Source organism: Serinus canaria, chromosome 6, assembly GCF_022539315.1.
Source record: "Serinus canaria isolate serCan28SL12 chromosome 6, serCan2020, whole genome shotgun sequence".
Lineage (NCBI taxonomy): Eukaryota > Metazoa > Chordata > Aves > Passeriformes > Fringillidae > Serinus > Serinus canaria.
Genome location: NC_066320.1, coordinates 30,192,478 through 30,217,489, shown reverse-complemented (window position 1 = coordinate 30,217,489; position 25,012 = coordinate 30,192,478). Strand labels below are relative to the sequence as shown.

At 38.5% G+C, this 25,012-nt stretch overlaps 1 protein-coding gene across 4 annotated transcripts in view; it reads right to left on the bottom strand.

The window, feature by feature from the left end:
* Positions 1–24,650, bottom strand: part of WDR11 (WD repeat domain 11) — a 35,365-nt gene extending 10,715 nt beyond the window's left edge. The window contains exons 1-19 of one of the 4 annotated variants that reach the window (XM_050976330.1): positions 24,476–24,650; positions 23,389–23,500; positions 19,945–20,098; positions 18,941–19,114; positions 17,708–17,894; positions 17,069–17,234; positions 16,740–16,854; positions 15,676–15,871; positions 14,511–14,614; positions 13,853–14,029; positions 12,426–12,510; positions 7,638–7,744; positions 5,671–5,746; positions 4,127–4,235; positions 3,751–3,875; positions 3,191–3,338; positions 2,764–2,870; positions 2,185–2,299; positions 816–987 (exon numbers count right to left, since the gene is read on the bottom strand). In XM_050976330.1, the coding sequence (XP_050832287.1) occupies positions 816–987; positions 2,185–2,299; positions 2,764–2,870; positions 3,191–3,338; positions 3,751–3,875; positions 4,127–4,235; positions 5,671–5,746; positions 7,638–7,744; positions 12,426–12,510; positions 13,853–14,029; positions 14,511–14,614; positions 15,676–15,871; positions 16,740–16,854; positions 17,069–17,234; positions 17,708–17,894; positions 18,941–19,114; positions 19,945–20,098; positions 23,389–23,500; positions 24,476–24,561 (2,515 nt within the window). In that variant the 5' untranslated portion in view covers positions 24,562–24,650. The remainder of the gene's footprint in view (positions 1–815; positions 988–2,184; positions 2,300–2,763; positions 2,871–3,190; positions 3,339–3,750; positions 3,876–4,126; positions 4,236–5,670; positions 5,747–7,637; positions 7,745–12,425; positions 12,511–13,852; positions 14,030–14,510; positions 14,615–15,675; positions 15,872–16,739; positions 16,855–17,068; positions 17,235–17,707; positions 17,895–18,940; positions 19,115–19,944; positions 20,099–23,388; positions 23,501–24,475) is intronic. The other 3 variants (XM_050976331.1, XM_050976332.1, XM_050976333.1) reach the window with 3 other exon arrangements.
* Between the last annotated feature and the right edge of the window lie 362 nt (positions 24,651–25,012).

Here is a 25,012-nt window from a genome sequence, read left to right as displayed (position 1 = left end):
AAAAAGCTCTGATTTTCTTCATTTATATTTAAATTAAGATATTAAAAAGTATGTGCTATTTGGGAGATTAAACTTGTATCAAAAACCCCATGCATATTATTGGTTTTTTTGGGTCTGAATTGAAGGCACTTGAGAAAGTAGTTCATGTTCAGACTCAGCTGTTTATTATTTCTTGTCAGTAAAACAGTCTCACTACTGTGAGCTCAGCAGCTTTTCATTAGAAGGCACAAAATGGCCAACAATCTCTTGTTCCAAGGTCTTTTAAGACTAAACTATCCAATTAAGAACTGACACCCGGAATATTTTCCTTTTAAACTCAGTAACTGATCCCAAAGAGCTCTCAATGGAGACTTTTCTACCCAATTACAAAATGCCACCCAAACCCATGAAGAAGAAGGAAGAAGAAGCATGAACTTAGGATGGCACCCTGTGCCCTCCATCTTGCTTCCATTCACAGCACACTAAAAATCCCAAACCCTAAATTTCTCACCAGGTGATACACCTACACTACTCTCTAGAATCTATTTCACACTTTTGTGGATTCTAGCCTATCTTGAAATCTGGGAAACTTTCTCCATGAGTGAAGGTCAATGTCAGGGCACCCCAGAGCAGACAGAGAAATATTCCTGGTGCCCTGGCTTTCCACACATATGACCTAAGCATAAAAAAATTCCCTGTATCCATGAAAAGCAGTAGAAAGGCACCAACATCTCCACATGTGACAAGTCCCTGTTCTAACAGAAGTGCAGAGCTCCACTTTCCAATGAGGAGTGCAGCAGTGTCAAGCAGTGGACAGCAAGGAGGACATGACATACCTATTAAATCCTGCTCATCCATCCTGAAACACGAGGGCTTCATGGACAGGTCCAGCACTCGGATGCATCCATCATCTGATGCCAGCACCACCTTGTCTGACGTGCACCAGTCCACGTCCAGGACCCGGAAATTCACATTTCTCCCACTCCTTAAACTGCTCACCATTTGTACCTGCAAAAGTTCAGGTTTTTTTTTTACTTTTAGCAGCCTCTCCATCATCCAGAGTGAGGCTGTGTCACACCCCCAGGAGGCACAGCACAAAATTCACCTCGAAAGGTGAAGTTAGCAATAAATCATTTCAATAATGGTCTTTTCTGGAGAGTAGGGAATTTAGAAACCTTGGAGTAGGTCACACAGTTGCCCTGGAACAATACTAATTCCCAATTTAGGGCTGAGAAAAAATCCTTTTGAGCATAGTGTACAGCTGCCTTTTTGTTATCTTTTCTAACAGGACAGGATTAGATGTATAATAGAACTGAGACTATAAAATATTACTACAGGTATTCTGAAAGACTTTTGACTGAAAATGTGAATTTAATTTTAAATGCTTTCATGCAGGAAACTCCTTTATCCTAAAGAAAAAAAGAGGGAGCAGCTACAGTATCTTGTAGCATCAAAACTATTCAAATGTGCTTCAAGGAGAGACTCATTGGGTAATATCCTACTCAATTTATGTAATTCACAGCAGTTGTTCAAATCTGTTGTCCATTCTTATCATCAGTGGAGTTACATATTGCACTAATTAGGTGTCTGAGTTTGGAGCTGGTGCTCATTACAAAGTGAACAGGAAAAAAATTTCAATTCCTCTTTCACACCCTGATATCCTGACCTTATTCTGGGGGCTAAGTTCAAACAGTACAATTATATTTCCTTCCCCATGGTATCATAATCCCCTGAGAGACCTAAAAGCAAATGCCAGAAGGTTTGTGAACATAACTACAGAGTTTGTAAGAAGAGAAGCTAGAGAGTGTTAATAAACAGGTGTCTGGTTTTCTGGTATTCCCTAACAAATCTATTGACCATACACAGAAAACCTACAGTGAAAGCAATCTCCTGTCCACAGATTAAAGTCTCAGACTGGGGACTCCCCCTTAAATTTTCAAGGTCTGCCTCAAAACCATTACAAGAGGATAACAAAGAGAATCTCAGACATTGTCAGCTTCAAGAGTGGAAGATACTTCTCATTGATGGCAGATCAAAGATGCTTTATAGGAAATAAAAGTCTTCTGAAAAAGCCATATGACTTTATCATACAAGTGCCAGCAAGAAATCCTGACTCAGTAAAACTCAATCCCTCACTCATCCTGATTTCCAGAGGTGAGGTGTGGGCTTTGAAGAGAAATGTCTGTCAAACCCACAGCCACTTACCTCTTTTGAATCCCAAATTTCTACCCCATCATTGTACATTGCAAGGAGTTTTTGGTTTCCTTTCCCTGGGGCAAACCGTATTTTTTTCACCCAGCTCCGGTGAGTAGGAATCCCCCTAAGGGAAGACAAGATTAGGATCCATCATTCTCTACCCAACATTGTAGGAAATGGAATCCTTTCCAGGAACTTTGCAGATCCTCGTATTGCACAGACTGAGGAGAACAATCTCTCTATAGATGCACACACAAATGGCTGTCCAGATTATGAATTTATTAAACTAAAATGATGAAATTCTTGGAATAAACACTACAATACTTAATGCTTAGCCAGAAGCCATTGCAGATTTAATGTAAAAAAAGATATCTAGCTGGTTTTAAAACCTTGATTAAATCTTAATTCTTCTGAAAACACAAGAGATTAAATGTAGGGAACTGTGACACAGTAGACATTTTCTGAATTTTCATTCCAAAATCCTTGCATGTTTCCCTACAGTGAAGAACAAAAATGAGGAAGGATGAAAACATTCCACATTCTAATACTCATCATCTCATGTTTGACAGACTTAACTTGCACTCATACCTGGATACTCTAGCTTTCAAATCCCAGAAGTTTAAGTTTCCATCAACATCTCCAAGAACCAGGATATCCCCTTTCCAGGCAATACAAGTAATACTACCCATACTTCCCTAAAAATATTTAAGAAGCAGAAAAATATCTTGTGATTAATAGACTCAAACATATGAATAAATATTTCAACATTGGTATGCATTTAAAAAAAATAATTATGCAACATGATAGACCAAACTATGCTCCGTTAAAACAGGAAAAATTATTTATAATACTGTGCAAACAGAACTGCTATCAGTTTTTATGTTGGAATTCATTTCAGATTTCAAAGTACTACATTACTGACTTGCTGCTACAAAGCTTAACCCTGATTTTTGCTTAGCAGTCAATGCTAAGCAAAAAATTCAAGCATCAATGATATAGAAAAATTGGAACTCACATCTGGAGGAATTCTTGCACTGTCTTTTACTGAGTTCCCCTCTACTGTCAGATGATAAACCTGCCCATCAGCACCTGTAAACACAAAGTGCTCCCTGGCAGAGATGTTCTGGCTCAGCTCTGATTTACTTTCAGCTTCCTGCAACAAGCTTTAAAAAGAACATAACGAGACATAATTATTTCTTTCTTGAAATCAGAATTGCAAGACAAATTCTACCTAATGCACAGAAACAACAGCAAAAAAAAAAGTAAATATCCTTTTAAAGAATTTTTAAAACAGTTAACTATTTATTACTTCCACTCTTGTGGGAAGGGCAAGTAACTTGTCTAAGGGCAAGTAAGAGTTTTACTTGAAGAACCAGGTCACCAATGGACTGCCACAAACACCTGAGAGTAACAGGTACAGCAAAGTCCCACATGGAAAAACTAAAGGGAGGCCCATAAAGTTGTTTTGCTTGCTATGTACTCAAGAATCAGTTCCAAAATATTAATTAGAAGAATAGCACATGGTGGAAAACCAACAATTGCTGTAGCCCAGGAGTCCATCGGGAGGGGGGATACCTGATCACAGAGGATTCCACACTGCTGACTTCAGTGTCTGATGCCACTGTCTGCCTGGCCATGGCCTCCCTGGCTGCCAGCTGCTTCTTCCTCAGGCTCTTTAAGTTATGGGAAGGTGACCACTCCTGTGGAAAATGGCCCAGGAAAAATGGAAAAGGTTTATTCCCTGAATTTACTGGGGCTTTATCATGATTTCCAAGGAGATTGCTTTCTGCAGTACCTCCCTCCATCCCCCAAGGGGCAGAGCAGATTTTTTCACCAGAAAGAAAGATTTCCTTTTTTCCTGCCTCCATTTGGTGACAGATGAAATGTTCAAAGATTTGATACTAGTTCAGTGTATTACATTTATTAAAAGGTAACAGAATTTACTCCTTACCAGAGCAGTGGCTGTAGGGGAGTTTTTAGACATTTCTCTGAGCAGAGTGCAAGTTCTGACATCCCAGATCTCCAGTGGTTTGTCTTTAAATACCACAGCTAGGTACTGCCTGAAAAAATGAAAATTTACTCCAGCAAGAGTCATTTGAGCACTTTAGTTCACTTGTGTTGCTCACAGCAGCACTCTGGAGACCCTCAAAAAGTACAAGTTAGCAGAGCAAATCAAATCCCCCTCTGAAGCTTGTGATTCCCTTGAGTTACTGAGGAGCAAAAGAATGTCTGTAAGAGAGTTCTCTTCAAAGCTAACAGAATTATAAATTTCTGCCAGGTGGTTCTGCACAATTACTGTGGAGGAGACAAGGGGAATAATTCAGAGAGAGCAGCAGCACCTCTGATCTCACCATGTTCAGCCTGAGTTGATGGCAAAAAATACCAGAAAAACACACAAGACTGCAGGCTGGACAGAAGTTTTTCCCTCCTGCAGATGCTCTTCCCAATCCCAGGATAAATGAGCATAAAATCATCTCACACTAACCCACTTTTCAGCCATGTCTTCAGACTGCTCAGCTGTGGAGCTGGGGGAGTATAAACACCTTTAATCCACCACTTTTCACATTTAACTTGAAAATACAGAGGCCATGCAGCAATTTGTCCTCTCAGGCACTGCATTCATCTCTCTGCAAGTGAACCTCCTTTCCTGTCTCACTCAACACTCTCCAGCCTCTCCATCTAAGCCAAAGGCTGTTCTTAATTTTTAATGCATTTTAAGAACATTTTAGGTTGAACTCTTCCAGATTCTCTGGAACTCCTACACACAAAAATACTCCTGTGCCAGCTAGAGACGTTAAATTTTTTTCTTTCACTTTAAAGAAGAAGCTTTTAAGATTTAGAGAGAATGCCCTATTAAAACCAATACTACTTTAATTTCATTTATACAAGAAAGTGATATTCCAGAGTACTACAATTATTATTTTTGATACAGTGAAGATTAGGGCCTCCTGTCACAGGCCTGAGCTCAAAATAATGAGGACTTGAAAGGAAACAATTTTGTCATTGATCAGTTGACTTTTCATAAAACTATATCTCACATCTGGTTTTCCAGCAGACAATTACTGCAAAGGTGTGAAATACTTACAAAAGCTAAATAAACATGAATAATTTTTAATGCCAAACTTCCTAGTTTTAAGTAAGGCTTAAGTTACAGAAAAGAGAATTAATTCATAACAGAATCAAAGTTAAAAAAACCACTTTTATTCTCCTTAATATTATCAAAAAGCTTGTTCAGTAAACACAATTCCTGTAAGAAATGAAATATTAAGTACTGATTTTGCAAAGTGACTGGATCCTGAAGTGACCAAGTCAACCACAGGAACATTCACAGCTTTTTCACTTGGAATTAATATTCTGAAGCATTTTCCTCTTGATGCTGTTGAATATTTTCCTATACACCCTGGAGTGCTTTTTGTCTTGGAATGTCTATGATGTTCTGAGGATTTTCGTGCAGCACAGTGAAATTTATAAACTTCCCAAAGCTGAGGCACTTACTTCAAATGAGACACCTTGATCATTTCGATGGCTGGCTCGTCATTGCCTCGCTCCCCACGGAATGCAACGCTCCTGCCTGGAGCACAGAACAGGGGGAGAACAGCAACAGTCAATAAACCAAACAGAAATACAGAAATTTAAATAGAAACTGCTCTGTTTGCAAACAGAACCAGCTTCCTAACCAAACCAGAACATCTCCAAATCACCTGGCATCTCTAAGGTTACTCTTGTTATCGTCAAAGTTTTACTGCATTTCATTTTACTGCCTTTCAGAGGTCATCATTAAAATCTCCAAGTTTACACTAAATATATTGTAAACTCTGCTGGCAAATCTTTACATTAAATATATTGTAAACTCTGCTGGCAAATCTTTACATTAAATATATTGTAAACCCTGCTGTCAAGTCTAACTCCTGACTCACTTCCAGAGCACAGCAACTCAAATGGATGCATCAGGATTACATAAATATAGAGAGTTCCAAGAGTTATTATTTCCACTCAAAGTCAATGAGAGATTATCTCCATTCCCCAAGGAAGAAATTCATTAATAGATTTCAAGTTTGATAAGAGAAATTAACTCTGCCACCAACTGTGATAGAATTTCATGGTGAGCTACATTCTACACTTATCAGAACCATTCTCTCTTCCTTTCCAGCTAAAATAGTAAGTCCTAAGAATTTATAATTTCATCCCAAAGAAAATTTTCATCCACTTGTAGGAAGTGCTGCAGAATTATAGGTGTTAGAGATATGATATTTATCAAAATAAATAATTACCTACAAACATCTTCTATGCAAGTTTCATTCTCCTTAGCTTTAAGGAAAATTCAAGCTATAAACTTTAGCCCCTCTTGTAGCTCACAGCTAAATAACTTAAGCCAGCTACATGATAATCTAGTTACCATGTATTCACATTTACTCAAAACTTGGTTGCCTGCAGAAATTCTGAACCTTTGAGGAGTTCTGCCTATAAATGTTCTCTACTGATTAACAAGCTGAGTGAAAAATCAGATTCCCATTTTACATGAGATTAATTTCCCAGTGCAGGTATCTTTTTTGCTTTGATTTTAAACAGATGAACAAAAGATATTAAATGAAAAAAACTTTACAATAATATTATGCTACAAGAATAACCTCTCTGTGCAGCACCCTGGAAATACAACAACTGAAGTTTTTCCATACGTTTAAAAAAAAATAAAATTAAAAAGTCACTTTGTATAAACCAAATCAGAATTAGCCATGTGCTACAAGATTCAGGCTCTTCAATAAGAACTTAAGGGGCTCCAGGTTTTCACATTCAAAAATAATGTAAAATTATTGAAGTGCCTCCTGTTCTGGGCTGTGCAATCTCCCCAGTTATACCTCTTCTTGTGCAAATATTGAGTTCATTACAAATGTATTTATTATCCACTATGAGCCCACAAGAATTGTAACCTGTTAATTTTGCTATCAACAGTCTCTTCTTACAGTTATTTACTTTTAAACCTTTCCAACTCATTATAAAAAGTGCCAGGTTTTATTGTTTAAAATCCCTTTCACACTCATTCACACTCAAATCCTGATCATGTGCAACACAACAAATGGTTTGACACTATTGCAGGGGCACAAGAAACAGTGGGTGCAGACTTTGACACTACACATTTGGAAATATGGAAATATGTGCAGTTTGTGAACAAAGTCCACCACTAATACCCCACGTGGCTGCTCCTAAACCCCCTGCTGACACTTATTCTTCTTTTAAGAAGTCCAAGATGTTTCTGCAAAGGTGCTGCTTCAAGTGTGTCTGCAGAGCACCAGACAAAACACATCCCATGGCTTCACAAAGAAGAACAGGAACAGTTAAAGCTCCTCTATTATTTTATTTTGTCATGAAAACAGAAAGAAGAAGAAAAAAAAATAATAGTCAGAAGTTGTCACTCCCCAGCAAATCTGTCAGCTCCTGGAGCAGATTTCCCAGGAAACACAAACCTGTTGGAAGGTCCACCAGCTGCAGCTCATTCCTGACCAGTCCCAGATTGTTGGGTGTTGATGTGGCAAAGGAAATGAAGCCAGTCAAGCTGATCCACTCAATTCCCCTGTGATCAGAAGGAAATACATGGAATACATCAGCCAAAATATTTGAATTGCTAGAAGCCTGAAGTATTTTTTTTCACATATATTATTAAAAACCCAGCACAGATGTAATTTTATATAATTTTTGGAAACATCATATTTAAGCATAAAAGGAAGCTAGACATTAACAACTATGATGTGAATATAAAGTTACTGATTTAAATTTAAGAGCAGCTTTCTTTTCAGACTGCATCAGCTCTACTTTGGTTAAACAAAAAATTCAGGTAGAAACACTGTTAACTTCTGGGCAAAAAGCCCTCACAGATACTCAGCACTGGAGTGGATTAAAAGCCCTGCTCTGATCAAATAAGGGGTTACTATCAAACAACTCCAAATTCCCAGCACACAGGAAAATATTCATGTGGGTGGAAGTGTGGGTTGCCTTATTTCTTTCAGTCCAGAGAGAGGAGAAATAAAGATGATAAAAAAGAGAGGCCCTGAAGAGATTTCACAAAACAATCAAAAACCTGGCTTTTTTTCTTTGTTTTTTGTTCTTTTAGATGACACCAAAGCAGCTCCCAAGCAAATCATGTTACAGTGCTGCAAGGACGTAAAGTTCCAGTGCTTTAATAAATAAATAAATAAATAAATAAATAAATAAATAAATAAATAAATAAATAAATAAATTTAAACTCAAGAGAACATATTGGCAGCACAGATGGACTCTCAGCCAATTCCTGAAACACACCAAAGAGCAAAAGGGACAGAAAGTGGCACTGGGTGGGACTGTCCCTAAACAAGACAGCCCCTTCTCCAGCCCTATTTCCCACACATACTTTTCCCTGAAAAAAATTCCTTTATCTGTGAAATAAATCAAGGAGCTCTTCTAAAGAAAATTGAAGTTTAATACACACATTGCCCAACTTCATTTTAACAAAGATAAAAGGATTTAAGGTTTCCTCAAAGCCTTCAAACAGATTACTTAAGAACTGTTCCCGGGACAAGTATTCTAGTTTATCAACAGCTTGCTTTGGAAGAATATTTGTGCAGAATGAGAAAGACAAATAACAGTATTTATGGTTTACTGTCAGTAAATCCAACTCACACTGCATTAAGTAGAAGTTTCCTAAAGGCAATGTACATGGGTGAAACCAAAAAGCACTCCCATAATATTCTGCACTTACAATTTACAGCCATATTTATTATTTTAGTTCAAACTTAAAAAAAAAGGAAGCTTTATTCCTAAGTCCTCAAGAAAAGGTCAAAATTTAGGACCCAGTCTTTTTTCCCAGCAGGACCTATGGAAGTTCAACCATTAATTTCAATCAAAATGAGAAGTATTCAATTATGAATTGAAACATTTCAGGCATGATTGAATGGAAATCTACAAGAGCAGCAAAGGGTGACTTTGCAAGTCTCCAAAGGGTCATAAATCCAGGGACCTTTCGGAAATGGAACAAATGTGAATTCTGACACCTTTCCATTTATCTCATCTATGTTTTTTGGAAAAAGCCCACTCCTAATGCATTGTTATTGCTGGTAGTTATTCACCATTCTCCTCAAAGACCTGAAGCATTTTCTACACTTCTTTCATCAGCTCAGATTTAACAGGGCAAGTCATTTTTCTCTGCTGCTGCCTGGCCATCTGTCAATACCAATAAAAAGCCACAGAAACCCAAGACACTCGAAATCAAAAGGAAACCTTAGCTCAGCTAACTGCTTGCACCTGAAACAACATAATTTTTGTCACTGTCATACATAGAAATTGAGAATCTGAAGACAGTGGTTCAAATTTTAATGGTGGAAACAAATAATGCCTTCCCTATTGAAATAGCAAACATTTCCTAATAAAATCATATTTGCCTATCAGAATGAAGGGTTACATTCAGCTGTCAACCACTTCTCAGACTGAATGCACTCTTTTAAAATGTAACATTTAGAGTTTCTATACATTCAACTTGTCTCAGTTCAGGAGTGAGACTCAGTTGTTTCGATTAATGTTTCCAATCATTAATCAGCAAACAAATCACAAAGTGCACTGAAGTGGAGAAAAACACAAATTACATTTCTAGATGGGAATAGATTGTTGTGACTTTATGACATGGCAGCTGCTACTTAAATTTAGGGATTCTAAGGAAAAGAGAAAGGCAAAATGGGAAATTAAACCATATGTGCTCCCAAAGTGGTGGTAGATATTTTTCATTTTAATTTCTCTATTCAAGGAAAGTTTTTTTAAAGAGGTGATGAATGTTTGCAAAGCAGTTTCCCAAAGAGCAGTCAGCTGAAATTCAAATGCTAAAACAGCTTCAATTCAACTGCTAAAATTTGGATGTAATGTAGTAATTTTCAAGTTGTGCCTGCAGGCCACAGACATCTTGTTAGAGTCAGTGAGATTTTAATTTTAAAAATAAAAGCTGTTGCAGCCTTGAACTTGCTGAGCTTCAGTGACAAAGAATGAGCAGCACTGCTCCAGTCTCAGCTACTTCAGTACCAGAATAAGCAAAACAGCACTGAGAGCTGCAAATCTGCCACTGATCTGAAAGCTGCACTGCACATTTTATTTGCATGTCTCAAACATATTCTTCCCTGCACTGAAGGTGTTTTATTATCTCCTGTATTGCCTGCTGTCCCCAGGTATCAGACTTGGTTATTTCTTGATTTCCCCCCTACTTATACCCCTGGCAGTGGCCTGGTTGATTTCCCCTCTTTGTGTGCTTTAAGCATTTCTGCTGCTTCTTACCTCCATCTCCTTATAAAAATAAAATTAGACTCAACAGAAAAGTATTTAATTCCATAATTCTAAACAAATAGTGAAAGCTAAGTAATAATCATAAATAAAGTTAATATTCAAGGTTAGTCACAAGTATGAAAGGAAGGACAGAAAGGTAATTCTTCCTCCTTCTAGTCACAACACAAAGTTTAAATAAAAACAAGCAGAAAACCAACAAACCAAAAAAACCTAGCAAAAATAGTTATAAAATAAATAAATCAGCATGTGACTACATACGGAGAACACTTTAATCTCAAAAAAACACCCAAAAATCCAAAAAGAAATCATAATAGCTAACACCCAAACAGCTCAGTGGCCATTATTTCAGAGCACATGGTATGTAAAGGGAAATTGCCTTATTTTTATTACATTCTCTTCCTAAATAAAGAGCACTGAGAACTCCGCTGGCCTTGAGTTACTATTTCAGGGTGTTCTCAATTACATTCTAAAATAATGATGGTCCCTGAAGGTGTTCTTTCAGATAAAATGGAAACAGCCATTATTCAATCCACCCACATTTTAGAGGTAAAGTAACAATTCCCAGTGAAAGAAGAACTTTTGCACTCCATGAAAATTAATTAAAAAAAAAGAAAAGAATCTCCATGCCTTCATCTAAATTGCTTGAAGCATTCCCTTGAACTTGTAAAAATTATGTAGAAAATCATTCAGATAATTGAGGGAACTAACAAATATTTAAAAGATGTACCCTGATAACAGCTTAAGGCTAAATGGAATTCACAAACATTTTATAGGAATTCTAAAAAGACCTGTTGAGGGCCTTTGCTAGAAAGGCAATATATTATTAATTTCTCAAAAGCTGCAAACCCTTTACAAAATTGGAAAACCCAAACAACACTTCTCGTAATGCACAAAGCTTTTTTTTCAAAATTGTGTTTATTTCCTTCTCCCCCTCCATCTTCCTTTTTTTTTTTTTTTGACATGTGAAATGCAAGTTGGGTTTTTCATTTTGAGTTCTATAATCACTGTCATAAAAAAGGACTCAACTCTAGTGCTGCATAACAGAGAGTAAAATTAAAATAATTTCATGTGCAGTTAATGGTATGAAACCAAGAGATTTGAAAGAGAAAGAGCCAAGTAATCACACCACAAACATAAAGAATTTATTCATTTTGTTGGTAGATTCCAAGCAGGTTTCCACAATGAACTCTCAGAGCTGCCTATTCTCAGCACTCTGCACTTTCCTTAACTTGTTGCAGAATGCACAGTAAAATGCAGACCTTAACCAGATGAAGGCTTCACAACACAATCCTGATACAATTTTTTACTAATATTTGTACTAGAAATTAGTATTTTATTTTCATGCTTAAATCTGCCTGGAAATACGTATCCAGCAAGCAGCACCTTGAATATCTGTGCCATCAGTTATGCAAAAAGTTCTGCCATTGTGTGCATACAAACTTTAAAACTTACTCTGCTCCTTCTCAGGATGGATAAATACTGATTCCTATATTCAGTCTTTAAAAAATTATCTTTACTTCCCTGAGGATTAAAACTCTCAACAGCAATTTCAGCCCCAAGGGCATAAAGCAAATAAAGCCTGACAAACCAACCAGCATTATTTCAAATGACTCAGTCTCAATAGTTACAGAATAAATAAAGTTTCTTGTCCCAAAAAGACTTCTTTGTCCTGCAGTGCACTGAAGAGACTGGAAGTAGTTGATATGCATCCCAGATCAGCAGGCACAGATGCAATTCCAATATTTCTTTTAGTGTAATTTTCATTATAGTTTTGTCAGGGCGTTACAGCTCCCACACAGCAAAGGCAGGTACAGCACTCTACTCTGATTTCATTAACAATTTTCCTGATTTCATTACCAGCAAGGCAAGACACCCAGACTGCTGGGTAACATCACTCAGGTGTTTCAGCATTTGTTTCCTAGAAGGATTCCAGCAGGAATTAAAATGAAACTCACTTGACTTCACAGGAATGGATGCTTAACTCTTTGTGGAGGAGTCCACTTGTGAGGTGAAACACCAGGACAGAGCCATTGCTTGTACCTATAACAATTGATAAAAAAATATAGGCACACATCTTATTCTTTTCTTCCATGCTTTAGTGAAAATGCAGGATTAACAGCTATTTCTCTCTCTCTTATTTTTAGATACCTGTAACTATTAATATCTTACAATTTTATAAAAACTATGCAAATTTCAAGTACTTAAATCCCAAATATTAAATCCTCTGCAGCCACTGATAACCACTTGGATCAAGACATTTTCCCAAACCTTTTTGTAGAGTCTGTAGAAAATCTGATTATTCTTCTTGAATTTCCACAACACTCCCACTCAGCTGAAGAAGAAACCAGTTTCATTTTGCTTTGATTACTGGAGATGAGGAAATGCCTCACGGAAATGTTTTAACTGTTATCCCCCAGCAATGCCAGGGGAGAATCCTGGGTAGCTTTTACAGAATCATTAAAGCAATTCTGTTTTCTCATCCTGAAATAATGAGTTCTTTCAAATTAGAAATCAGTAACCTAGTAGCTTTGAGATTCAATTACATCAAAAACCTTCTGTAATACTGAAACCTACAATTTTCCATTAGACACTTCATTATATTCATACCAATGCTATGAAACACAACAATGGATACCTAAAGAGCCATTCAGGTACGTTAAGAAAAAAGACCTTGCTGTAAATGCACTTTGCACCTATTTGTTTTTTAATCTTTATATTTCACCTTTTTTAATAGTTGCAGCTCATGGGGAGCCACAAGTTACATTTTAGCAGCATCACATCATGTCATGATGGACTCCCTATGATTTGGAGCACAGCTCTGAAAGAAGATGCCAGAAAAATCAGCTTTAAATAGGGAAAATTCTGAGTTAATACATCAGTTGCTCACTGGCAACTATTCTAACAGCTAGATGAGTTTAACTACATTTGTGGTAAGACAGAATAGATTCAGCCAGAAAAAATAATGTGCTGCAAGTATAGTTTTAGAAATTCATATCAGAGCAAAAATAAAGTCTCTGTGAAGTTCATTTCCTTGTTCTAGGAATGCAGGGCTACAGAAGTCCCTATTTCCTGACATTCAGAATGAAGTGGGAGCAACACATAAAATGCTGAGTATATCAGCACACCAATATCACTGATATTGGTAAATACCAGGATAAATAAAAACTTGCTACTATATTGCATTTTGCAGGTAGCATTGCTTAAACCCAAGGCAAAAAAACCCCAAGGACTCTCAGAGCAGACCAATACACGCGTCACTATCTGCAATAAATTACACTGCATCAACAGATACTTTTGTATTTTCTGTACCAACAGCTATATTTGAATTTAACACAGGATTGATTCTTTTCAGAGCAATGAATAACCTGCTGAAGGCACTCACCCACAGCAAGGATGGGCTCATACTGTTTGATGTTTTTGGTTGTGAGGGGCGGGCACATGCGGATGGCGAAGGGAGGCAGAGGCAGCCCTGACAGAAGTCCTGTCAGCAGGAATTTGAGGTGCACTTCCTGCAGGAATGAATTCCTTAGCTCTTCTCCAGGGCTTGCACCCTGCCCTGCTTAAAAGTGAAAGTTCTTGTTAGCATGAAGTTTTAATTGGAGATGTTAGAAAAAGTTTTCAGACAGAAATTTGTATAATAAAAATTTACAAACAATGTATAAGACACATTTCTTCCTCTTGAACTTGGCATGATAAAACTTTTCTGAAGACTGGCTACTGTTCAGAGTTCACAAAGAGGGGATGTGCCAGATAAATTGGCTTCTAAGATTAGTAACAAAAAATCAAAGTGTTTTGTCCAAATTCCAATTTAAAATACTTTTTTTCCTCAAAGAAAATAAACTTGGAACACTGATCCTCAACATAAAATCCTCAAGAGGATTCATTTGATGATTTCTTTAGCAACAGGAATTCTTCCTTTTCAGAGTTACTGTTAGAATATAATTCTAAAAAATACAAGTTTTTAAGTAAGGTAAGATGTACAAAATTATTCAAAACCATAAGAAATTAGTAGCAGTGGGATCAATGGAAGAAATTCTTACCAATCATGTTGTCTAATGAGAGGTCTGGAAGTTTATTTTGGAATGTTCCTACAGGGATTCCACAGAAGGAGACTGGGGAATACAGAGGTGAAGCATTGGAACTGCTGCAAAAGAAATGGGAACAAGTTCCTCATGCAGGCACCATCTCCATCCCCACGGGACTCAAACTGCCCCTTTATTTTGGGCAGCCTTGGCAGCTGTGATCTGCTGGCCTGGGGCAGCTCTGTCACCAGCTAAGAGCACAGACCTACCTGGCTCCTGTAATATTACATTTTTCCTGACAAAGATCAGTGCTTTAGAAATAAGTCTTAAGAACAGAAGAAGTAAAAACCAGTTCAGATTCTAAACAGCTTTTCTGGATATGCAGCACAAGGAATCCATCTAGCACTGGTTTTGGGTACACTAAGAATAAAAATACTAAATCTCTGATGAGCAACAAGAGGATCTATGTTGAAAACCTGGTACTATGACATTTAAAAGAATTCTATTTCTTTTATGGCAGTAAGTTATTTACTTTATTCCATAGTACTTTAAAGGGTTATTGCAGTAGAACAACCTTAATACATTGACTGTACCAAACACTGTATCACTTCACACAGTATTTTGAGACTGCTCTAAATCTAAAATTCTAAAGGCTCTGTGTATTAAAACATCTTTTACATCACCATGCTCCAGTCACCTACTGTGCAGCTCCATATTGCTCAGTGTCAAATTCACACAAATCCAGCAGAAAGCCATTCCTCTACTAAAGTGTAGTTCCTTACAAACTCATTTTGGTCCTTACGTGTGACTGAAAGCGAGGGATTCATTCCTAAGGGAAATTATATGGTCTGAAGAAAGCCAAATGAGAGGAAAATGCTCCCCCAAAATAAAATAAATAGTCATTCTAACTTTGGTTTTCTTAGTCCAGATACTCAGCATGGAACTGACTTAAAAAAAAAAAAAAAAAAAAAGTAGCAAATACAGTTCCTGTACTTCCTTGAAGAAAGGGAACTGATCTGTCTGGAAGATATGATTTGTTCCTCTTCCTTTACTCACACACACATAGAACACATGAAACACTTCCACACACAGAAGGATCACTGCTGCCTTTAAAATACACTGAAATACTGAACACCACTTGGAAAAAAAAAGGACCTTTGGAAAGAAAAGTGAATCCTGTTACCTGCTGCGCACATTTCTGCCAGAAATGCTGGATTTTAATTCCCAGATCATCACCCTGCCATCACTGACTATGAGAGCTGCAGCATTCTCATTCACTGGGCAGCACACCATGCTGAAGGGTCGGACTGTTTTGGTCACCCTGATGGCATCACACTGACTTCTTAAATCATAAACCAGCTCCTGAGCTGGCTCTGGATCTGCAACAGCAACAGCCCACAGAAAACATACAGAGTGAAAAAAAAAATTATATATTTATTTATTTATTTATATACAAATAATTTATATTTATAAAATATATATTTCAAATGTTTAATATATTATTCCATATGAATCTTGAAAAACCTAAAACAATAACTGCTTCATAGCTGGGCAGAACCTGCTCTCCACAATTCAAAACTCCAGGTTTATAAGTGAAGTTGGAAGCCAGTAATGTAGTTTACTAGAAATTAGCAAACTGCCCAAACCAAAATGAACAAACAGAATTCACTATGTTTTCTCTTTTTTCCAGTCTCCACCATTAGATTTAAAAGACCATTCTTAGTAACATTTCATGAGACAAAGGTTTAATAACTCAGATTTTAATCTAAATTTAGGCCCACATCTTAAGTCTAAAATCAATCTTTCCAATTGACCAAATTACTTCCAAAATCTTGTGTTTACTGAAAAATCTTTTTCTTTCTTACAGATAAAAAGAACACACTAATATTTTATTTAAAACATATTAATGTATATGTGACTGCTAAGCCACTTACTAACTTAAGTATTATTCAGCAACAAAAGGATATTCAGGATTTTAATATAATTAATATAATTAATAAAATCTATTTTGCACTTAATATAAGGGAATTCAAAAGCTTTTTGAATTTATTTACAGAATTTGTTCTGGAAATTTGTTTTGGGAAAATACAGCATAAATTTAAATTTAAATTCAACATATAAGAGACAAAACACTAGAAATGCATCAGATTCACCATCCTGTATGAGGCATGGTGTCATTATTGGTGTTAAATTATTGATTAAAATGCATCAAAGTTAATTTCTGGACATTTTTGACACAAAACTCACCTGGCTCCTCATTTGGAGTTGCAGTGATGCTGCAGTTGGATCTGCGAACCCTCAACGTGATACAACCATTTTCATGGAGGCAAAATAAGCCATCCCTCTGAAAACAAGGGATTACCTGGGCAAAGAGATGGCTGTGAGATGGCTTATTCAAAATCTTACCCTTTGCAAAGGACACTTGCAAGGAAGCCCACAATTCCTGATGTTTGAGCAAATCATTAAAAATTTTACCATTAAGGCAACACTTTCATGAATTTCTTCAGCTACAGGATTTGTGATTAAGGTAGTCAAAAATCCTAAAAAAATAATTGAAAAATTGAAATCTACCTCACCTGTATGAAAGGCACCCCTGTCCTTTCAATGGCAATCACACCCACTGTCTGATTCACTTCCAAGTCAAGAATCAGAATTTCCCTGGGATACAGTAGGAGCATGTAGTTTCTTTTGGAAGGCAAATATGACAACTGAAGGCAGTCATTGAGTGTTACAGATTCAGCACTGTAAAATCAGACATGAACTTTTATCAGTGTGTGTAATGAAGAGATCAAATTCAAAATAAAATTAAAAGTTTCATTTTTCCTGCAACTGCATTTTTTCAAGCAACCTCTATTTTGAGCAAAAGGCAACTGCAGATTTCCATTTCTCTGTCAGAGCAGTGCAAAGTATCACTGACTTCCAAAAAAACATTCTGTTGACTTTTGTCTAAATAGGATTAGAGAGTAATTTTAACAATTGCACTTCATTCAAATGGAACAAGTGTAATTCCTGCACATCTCAAATCCAAAGCAATTCACTTAGGAACCTCACTGGCTGCCCTGACATTTACTGGTATTCATGGGAAATTACCCTCAGACACACTGCTTACCTCAATTTTATAATGTTGTGTATATTTCCTTACAGCCTTTAACCTCAGTACACTGACAACATCAAGTACACACAGCATTATCTGAGAAGAAATATTTGCAACCTACCTTGGTTTTTCATTACTGATTAGAATTTTGACTTTATCAAGGGCCTTTTTGGCCCCTGTAGCAGCAGCCAGCTTGTTGTGAGAAGGACTGGAATGAGGACTGGAGATGTAAACTTTCTTCCCTGAGCTGGCAGGAGCTTTGGAAGGGGAGAAGTCAGAGATGAACACTATTCCTTCACTGGTGAGCACTGGACCAAGAAAGAAAAACAGCACAATTCAGCCTGCAATTTGATTGTGGCATTCCATTTTAATCACATTTTGGTCAGGAGAAATGCTAATAACTTTGCTAATACTGTATCAGATAGAAAACTTATAATTCTAGACAACCAGCACTTTCTAACTGAAAGAGCAGCAGAAGATCCATTAAAATCAATTAATATCAAAAATTCCCTCAATTTTTATAATAAAAACAACTGTATTTCTGGCAGAAGCTCAGTTATTCTCTCTCACCATTTTTCTTTAAGATTCACAATTCAAATAGAAGACAGAATACACACTGACTGTATCACCATTTTTTGTTCTCATGCAGAGCATTGCTCAAATAATCATTAATTCACATTATTTATGTTGCAGCACAAAGCTCAGCTGTACAGCTGAAGTATTTATAGATGGTTGAATGATATGGCAGATAAAAAATAATCCCCAAACTACAAAGGCTGGAACCTGCACTGTCCCATTATAGGTCAGGAGTGATGAAGGAAAACTCAAGAATAAAATGGTGACTCTCCTATTTTTCTCAGTTTCTTTCAGCGAAAATCAATAAATCTGCACTGCATCCCCCTTGACATCTGAATCACTTCTGGTACTGATTTCACACTGAGTCCTCTAAAATCCTTTCTGTTGAAAATAACATTCATTCTTGGTCTACTTATCTCACTGGCTTCTCCCTCAGCACCCATCCCTTTATAGCCTATTACATTTCACAGGGCTCCCTATCCTTGGCTTCCTCCAGCTCCCTCTACACAGTTCACATTTCCTTTTGCAAACTCACAAACTTTTCAGATTTTTAACCTCCCCACTCATGCCTGCTTCCCCCTTCCCACAGAGCAGCACCTTCTGAACTAAGTTCCACACTGGCCAAAGGCTCCCTGTCTTTGCTTTCTGATTTTTTCCTGGCATTTCTGACATTATTCTCTCTAATCCATTACTTTTCATTTCAACATTTACATTCTAGTTTAACAATTTTCCTGCTCAAACATATCCAGGCTCCAGTGTTTCATACATATAAACTTACAAGCTAAATGTGAGGGATCAAAGGGGTCAAATGAAAAAGACAGGATATTTTCAGCATAACTTTTCTTCCAAAGTTTGGTGCCTGTGTCTGCATTCCACAGTACAATATAATTTGGTGGGTGAACTGCAAGCAGTAAATCTCTGGAAGCATCTTGATTCCACAGCCACTGCATGTCTATCAAAAGAAACAGGGAACAAAATTAGTATTTGAGATGGTATCAGTTTGGATCTGGACACAAATATCTTCTTCACTCTAAAACGTTTTAATCAGTCTTAAGCTCGAGAGTAAAATGAAACTGAGTGTAACACTCAGCCCTTTCAGAGGTGGTAAGAGATTTCCCTGGTTTCACAGAAAATAAAAGGCTCCATATGGTCCAAAAAGCTGTAGAAATCCTCAAATTGAATGGTTAGAACTCCTTTAAACCTTAAGTGAATTGGTGTCAGGAGTAAATAAAACCCAGTTTATAATGCACACAAACAAAAAGTAATAAAACTAAAATGAACTGTAGTCAATAAACAAATTTTCAGTGGCTCAGTATCAGATTTAAATGTTGCATTTTATTTCAGAGGATTTAAAAAACAGAATAATAACAAAAACCAAACAACCTAATTTTATAAGAGGACTTTTATATAATATATTTTAAAAGCCCCCCAGGTATAACATAAGCATCATCACAAATTTTTTAAATGCCCCAAAAAACCCCAATTCCAGCTGAAGAGCAGGAAGATTTACTTGACATAGTAAATGTAATAATTTCAATCAATAATGTTCATAAAAATAGAATCAAATTTCATTTTTGTCACAAGAACTTGGAAAACATCACCATAATGAATTAAACCTCACAGCATTTCTCTGGGGGACAGTACATTTTCCATTTACTCATAAAATGAACAAGGAAACATAGAGAGGGCTAGTAATCCCAATGAGCAGAGTTTATAAAAGGCAGGTGATGGATTTGTACACAATAAAACAACTCCCATTTCACCCTCAGGCACTATCCTTACCTTGGATGGGCTTTGAGTGCTCCTGGATTTCACAGCGAGCTGTTCCTGTGGCCACATCCCACACAATGATTTTCCCTGTGGCATCAGCAGAAGCCAAACGTAAGGAATATGGAGAGCCAATATTGTGGTGGTAATTTTCCTTTGCCCATTTAACCTGAAAATGCAGATGGGAATTAGTTAAAGGAGACAAATGGATGGCACAGACACCATAGTTCATGTTCTTCAGATAAAACAGCACAGTAATAATTAATGCCAACAGCAGCTGTAACATACCTTTAAGCCACCATCACTTGTGTAAATTTAAGGTAGGTCAGCACTGTGCTGCATGACTGCATGGTTGATATTCTCAAATTACATAAATAACAATACTTGTTCCTGAAGGTAACTACAGCAATCCAAACATATACACCATGTATATAAAGAATTTACTCAAACATTTAGAGGAAATCAAATGGCAATGTTTAAGGTTCTGTGGGCACCCACAAACCTAAACCCACTGATTTCCAATCAAATGAAAGCTGAAAAATTATCATTCAATTTTTATACACATTCTAAAACATGCAATTTTCCTAATGTGACAAATATATTGCGGTATTGGTGAGGAAGAAAGGTTAGTCTTTAATTTATGTGTTGTCTTATAAGAAACCAAAAACAAGTTATTGCTGACATTTGTTACCTTTTTGGTTATCTTCAGCACACTGCCACCACTGATTCCCAGGTACCACTTTCCAGTTTGGGATTTCAAGCTGCACAGGTTTGTAAATTGGCAATACTTACGAGAAATCTGTGTCTGAAATCTGAAACGCTCTGTCTACAACTCCTCTCAGATTACAAGGGGAGGGATAACACTGACTTCTTCCTTATCTAACCCACATGGTTTTTGCTATCTGCTTTTAAGGTGAACTTCTGCCCCAGGACAGACTGCACACTCTGGCAGAATAAAGAAACATTATTGTTAAGATAACGGGAATTCACCTGCTACAAAAATTCCACCCTGTGTGCTGTCACTGCCTGTCACAGAAAGGGTGAGGCAAACACAGGACTTTCTGCAGATCCTGAAAACATGACATTTAAAAACTGACACAGCAGTGTCATTAGGCACCACTAACTCTGTACCATGAAGCAGATTTACAGCAGCATTCAGAGCCCTGCTGGCACCTTTGTGCTGCCCCTCTCAGAGGTGTGAGAAGGATGTCTCACAAACCAGCAGAATAAATTAAACAAATGTGACACATGCACAGCACATAATCTCTAACTCTATAAACTCAAAGTATGCTTCAACCAGAATCACAAAGAATTCTTGAGAGACTCTCCTCTACCTACAAATTTCATTTTTGCAATTCCTGCTTCCCTGCTGTTCAAGAAAGAACTACCCCTGAGGATATCTGCAGGTGGCTGTGTAACTGTAATTGTAAAAACCCACAAAGCTATTTATTTCTCAGTTAAATGCATATTACTTCAAAGAAAATTTCAAGTCTGGAAAACATCCTTTCTCAAGGGAGGAGCTGTCAAAAGAACAAAAAAGGAGATCTTTATATGCCCAGGCCTAAGCAGAGCCCATGTGGTGCTCCCACACCACGAATCTCTTTCCTCTCTGCAGTCACACTGATCCAAGCACCCACACAGGACCTGACCACCTGCTGAAAGAAATTACTTTCTAGCAGTATTAGTCACTGTCTGCTTGGCTTCAAAATACAGCAGAATCAGGAACCGAGATGACTTTTCTTTAATTTTCAGAATTCATACTACCTCATTTATAAAGCCTTATTATCCCTGTTTATCAATGCATCAAAAAGGATGCATTAATAAAGATAATTTCAATCCCCTCATTCTTGTGATGGATTAAAAAACTTCTCTTATAATTGGATTTTCTTCCATAGAAGCATGCTTTCAATACTCTTTGTAAAGGTAAAATCAGATACAATCCACTCCATACAAAGCCTTCAGTCTCATACAAACAGCATTTGGACAGATGGACAACTAACATGGATCCATTTTCAGGGAAGCTTTTACCTATTCCAGACAAAGTTACAACAGCCAAAGGAGAGGATGCATTTAAAGGAAAACGGCAAAATGGACTTAAAGGGATTATGAAACAATTGGTTTTTCTTTGTTTTCTTCATAACAGATGTGGTGTGATTTGGAATTTTTCACAACTGAGGCCCAGGTTTTTGGGGAGAAGATCCCCACTGGACTGAGTTTGCTGGTGTGAAGCTCTACTCCTCCAAGGAGTTTAAGCCAGAAACACACAGCAGATTTCGTACAGATCCATTCCAGCTCATTTGTGCTCTTAGCATTTACAAACTCTTAAAAAAAATTAGGAATTGAAGAAAATTTCTTAGCAATGTAAAGGTATCTGAAATGATCATGGCCCCATAACCATTTCCTATATAATGCCTATTTCTTTACGTAGAAGGGATTTTTTTTTTCATTATTCCACCTCATAAATTAGTCACTTTCTTACAGTCTATTTCTGTTCCTAAAGCTTTAGGTAGTGGTTTAGCAAAATTATCCTAAAAATTATTGGACTGCAGCACTTCTGTTCCTGTTGAAATAATGTAACTTCTCAAAGCTAGTGAATGTAACAAAACTTATTAAAACACTATCACTGCATAGATCAAAAACTATTTTTGCTACAATTTGTTACTTAAGCAAAAATGTTAAAGCAGAAGACACATTCAACCTTTTCTTCTACTACAAAAAGATCCCACTAAACATGCCGCCCACCAAACTCTATTTTTCATAAATTATTGACAGCCTTCTAATAAATACAGCACTTGTGCCAAGGACCACCAAACACATCTGCCAGCCACACAATCCTCTAAACCCTTAGTGAAATCTGGCATTGTCCACAATCAAAGAAAAGAGGAATCCAAGAAATACAACCTGTTCCACACTCACCCAAAGTCAAACTCTGCAATTTCAAGTCAAGGACCTTCAAAGGAAAGTACAGGTACCCTGCACTTAAACTAAAATTTTAGCCATTTTATATCCCTGAAATAAATGTTCAGTTTTGTCTGCTATTGCTCTTTTTCTATAGGTAAGAAAAGAAGGAAAAGCTTAACAGTAACTTCCTGGAAAAATGATGCACTTGTCCCAGCAGGGAGGATCAGAAAGGGCAGCAGCAGAGAGCTTCATTTGATATTTTGTAATGTTCCTTTGAAATCCTCTTATGTTAACAGCTTTCCTAGAAACATGTAACACTAACAAATGTTTCCAGATATTCGATCTTTTATATTCCATATTTTCTAGAAAGATATACCATCAACCTCAACTCAAACTTCAGCATGCATGATGTGACTTAGCTGCAGAAGAGATCACATAAAATACATGTATTTCACATCAGATTTCATGTCAAAACCACATCAGTGAACATCATGTCAAGTGTTTACAGCGATTTAGAAGGATAACATAAACACCAGAACCAAGCCAGGAACATCTCACCTTGACAACACTGGCTTTGTGTCTTTCCAAAACCTGCAAGGTCTGAGCAGAGTTGGTATCCACTACCAGCACGAGGGAATGGCATCCATATGCAATCAAACCTTGCCAGCCCCTGGGAGAGCACAGAGCATCATCAACAAGGAAAACACAACAAAACCTCTTCACATCAGGAAGGAGGGGTTTTTTGGTAAGTTGAATGCATGCTACTAGACACCCTATTTGATGTTTATCAGATGCTAAATACTATGTTACTTTAGTAACATAAAAGCTTTATAAAATAATATTGCACTGTCTGCTGGAGCCCTGAGCCACCACAAAGCATCTCTTTGTGTCCATCTCAGAATCTTCTTCTAAGTTTAAAAAATCACATAGGAATTCATGAAGAGTGTTCCCAAATTTGAGATGTAAGAACACAGGTAAGAAATATATATGCAATGATATAATTAATTGTATATATTTTTTATTTATTACATATTCATAGACAAAAAGGAGCATGTCAAGAGTTATTACAGGAACAGTGAGAATCTCCTGTGGCGATTCTGTGGTTAACTTCTCTTCAGGAGAAGTTAACCACAGAATCATAGGATGGTTGGGGTTGGAAGGGATCTTAAATCCCACCCAGTGTCACCCCTGCCATGGCAGGGACACCTTCCACTGTCCCAGGCTGCTCCAAGCCCCAGGGTCCAGCCTGGCCTTGGGCATTGCCAGGGATCCAGGGGCAGTCCCGGCTGCTCTGGGCACCTGTGCCAGGGCTCAGCACCCTCACATGGAACAATTCTTTCCTGGTATCTGATCTCAACTACTCTGCTTCAATGGGCAATCCCTGCCGGGAGAGGCTGGGCCGCGCTCATCTCTGGGCACGGCTCTGTCCCTGCCCCGGGCCGGGCAGCGGCACTCCCGGCCTCTCCCGGGCCGGATCCATCGCTACCCCGGCCGCGATTCCCGCAGCTGCTCGGGGGCTCTGCAGGCGGAGGCAGCGCTGGGGCAGAGCCGAGCCCGACCCGCAGCTGCGGCCAAGGGACCGCGGGGGAACCCGGGACCCCCCGCCCGCCCGGCCCGGCCCGGCCCGGCCCGGCCCGGCCCTCACCAGTCCGCCGCGCCCCGGTTGGGCGCGCTCAGGGCGCCCGTCAGGGTCCGCGCCGGCAGCTTGATGTTGACGGTGAAGCGCTGCATGGCGAGGCCGGCGGGGAGCGGAGCCCGCAGCGGAGCCCGGCGGGGCCGCCCCAGCCACGGCCGCCGGTGCCGAGCCCGCGGCCCTGCCGGCACCGCCCCGCAGGAAGCGCCGCCTCGGCGCCGCCGCCGCTGCCCGCTCCGCCGGGGCCCCGCGGCCCGGGAACGGCAGTTCCGCTGCCCTGCCCTGCCCTGCCCTGCCCCGGCCGGGCTGGCGGTGCCCGGGGCCAGACGCGGCTCTCAGAACGGTTGGGGTTGGCAGGGACCTCTGGAGATCATCCACGGCAGCGTCACCCGGGCAGGTGGCGCAGGAACGCGTCCAGGTGAGCTTGGAGTGTCCTCAGGGAGGGAGATGCCCGCCCTGCCTGGGCAGCTGTCCCAGGGTTCTGCCGCCTTCAATGTGAAGAATTCTTCCTCTTGCTGAGCTGGAACTTCTTGTGTTTTAGTTTTTGGC